At 33.7% G+C, this 2,264-nt stretch overlaps 1 protein-coding gene across 14 annotated transcripts in view; it reads right to left on the bottom strand.

Moving 5' to 3' along the window:
* Window positions 1–437: 437 nt before the first annotated feature.
* Window positions 438–2,264, bottom strand: part of LOC105559492 (protein retinal degeneration B) — a 76,557-nt gene continuing 74,730 nt past the window's right edge. For 13 of the 14 annotated variants that reach the window (XM_012007810.1, XM_012007809.1, XM_012007819.1 and 10 more), the window contains one exon: window positions 438–1,372. In XM_012007810.1, the coding sequence (XP_011863200.1) occupies window positions 1,219–1,372 (154 nt within the window). In that variant the 3' untranslated portion in view covers window positions 438–1,218. The remainder of the gene's footprint in view (window positions 1,373–2,264) is intronic. The other variant, XM_012007816.1, reaches the window with a different exon arrangement.

The raw sequence follows: 2,264 nt of genomic DNA, 5'->3' as shown, positions 1-2,264 counted from the left end.
CGTTAAACAAAATTCCATTGATATTTTAATTCATATTTTTACATTATTCTTCGAGGGAGAAAATGTACTTGGAATAGATAAGTGTCTGTGAGTGTACAGTAAGATTACTAATAAATTGTGGTATAAAAATCGCACAAAATATATAAAAGATCAATCTTGGATATATATATATTTTTATATATGCAGAATTTTATTTATTGGAATAATACGAGAGACACACTAGTTCATATAACAGAAATCATGTAATAAGAGCTGTACAAGGATTCATGAAACTATAAGAATGCAGATAATACGAAATAGTAAAATCAGGAATTTGTATAAAATGAAAAATCTATAAGATTAAATTGAGAGGTAAATAAATTATATGAGTAATACGCAGATGAGCGAACGTAGAGATATCGCCAGTTTAAAAGTTCTCTGTCTAATTTTCCAAGATGTTTCTATCATTTTGATCATCTTTACTCTTTGGTTGAAATATACATTATAAAAAATCTATTATTCGTATCCTTATAATTAACTAAATGTTCCATTCACAATCGTAAACGACATTAGTCGCTATTTTTGCTAGAATTTTGTCTAATTATTTTAATTTATAATGTGTATTTTAATCAAAATGTACAGATGTACAGACTGAAGATAATAACTGTAAGTAAACAATCGAATCAGATAGAAAATGTTCAGAGAGATAATTTACGCTTGTTCACTCGCCCACGGTCATATACACTAATTTCTTCATTTAATTGTCAACTCCCAAGTCTCAATAATTTTGAACTAAGGCTCGAATTTTTGGGACTTAATATACATAGTAAAACGAATAAACATGAGGTGCTTCCAAAGATCATTAAAAACTAGCACTCCGCGTGTCGAACTAAAAATATTCAAGATCGAGAAGGCTAGAGTGTCTATAATACCTATCTATAAATACATATAAATCTGCGAAAATAGATCAAGGAGATTTACAATATGAGGTACAACGAAATTAGAGGCAACAACACCTATGTACGTTATCTACTGAACAGTAAAAGATCTATAATATGAGATATTTGCGAGAAACCTTTGTGAATCATGAATCGCACGGCGTAAAAATCTATTACGATCATCGTAAAATATAATGATCTACGGAATAAAGAAACTACCGGATATACGGAACCAAGAATCGTGTCCTTCCTTTACGAGCTACCGCCGCGATTCGAAAAACGAGCGGCAGCGCGCAAATCGTCAGAGTTTCTCGGTTGTTGCTGATTGATGAACGCTGGCAGATGCCGATGATGTAGGCGTGACGGATGGGCCCACGCTCGTTGATCGTTCCAACGGAAAGGATGTCTTGCCTAAGGGTGGCTGCGAGATCGCACGCTTCGCCGTCCTAAAAGAGCTGCCGATCAGCAATAGTCAGTAAACAGTCGTGAGCTTTCTTTTCGAGATAACCGAGGAACGTTTAACAAGCTCAATTCCTCTCATACACAGTAGAGAGATGAATTTTATCTCAGATTAATTTTCAGACGTCGGGGATAAGTAGAGGAGAGTTCCCTATTATGAGATAGCAGGGTTTCTGTTATAATAAATTAACAGGCATCATTTGGTTCCTCCATGAATTGCCCTCAGAGTGAAATCTGTTTAGTTGAAAATTTATTTGTTAGACATGCGTGTCATCGTTGCAAAAGAAGATTTATAAAATTGGATGTTGAAAACCCACTATCTCATATTGGGAATCTTCCTCAATACCTAGATAGATACATATATCTTTATTACGATTTCTTATATGGACATTGAATATTTTGTACTATGATAAATTATTATTCAATTATGTAAAAAAATGTACTGCCAATCTTCCGTCAGAGAGAACGAAAGAGAAACTGTGAATTTTACAACTTCGACATTGTACTGTTTGTGAGAAGAAAGGAGTTAAGCGTCCCAAAGTTATCTTGATGAATGATTTGTCGTCGTCGCATTTAACACACTGTCATTCCGAATTCGGCCCGACTGACAGCACGCAAAATACGATTACTGCGATGAATATAATATATTGTATTCTCAAAACTATCCGCACATCTAATTAATATGTGTATATCGATTGTGCGACAGAAATGAATTGTAAATCAATCCTGGAAACAGAAGCCTCTTTAATAACAAATTTTAAAGAATAAGTTTCATCTATTACATGAAAGCGATAAAAATAGCGTATGTACAATAATGGGTCGATAAGTATCGACTGATGCTAGTTGAAAAGCGATTGGATATTAGTTAAAAAATATACGAGTTAAGGT

This window comes from Vollenhovia emeryi, unplaced genomic scaffold, assembly GCF_000949405.1.
Source record: "Vollenhovia emeryi isolate VEMERY1.0 unplaced genomic scaffold, V.emery_V1.0 DF939267.1, whole genome shotgun sequence".
Classification (NCBI taxonomy): Eukaryota; Metazoa; Arthropoda; class Insecta; order Hymenoptera; family Formicidae; genus Vollenhovia; species Vollenhovia emeryi.
Note: the sequence above shows the minus strand (reverse complement) of the source record. Positions and strands in the feature narration are given on the sequence as shown.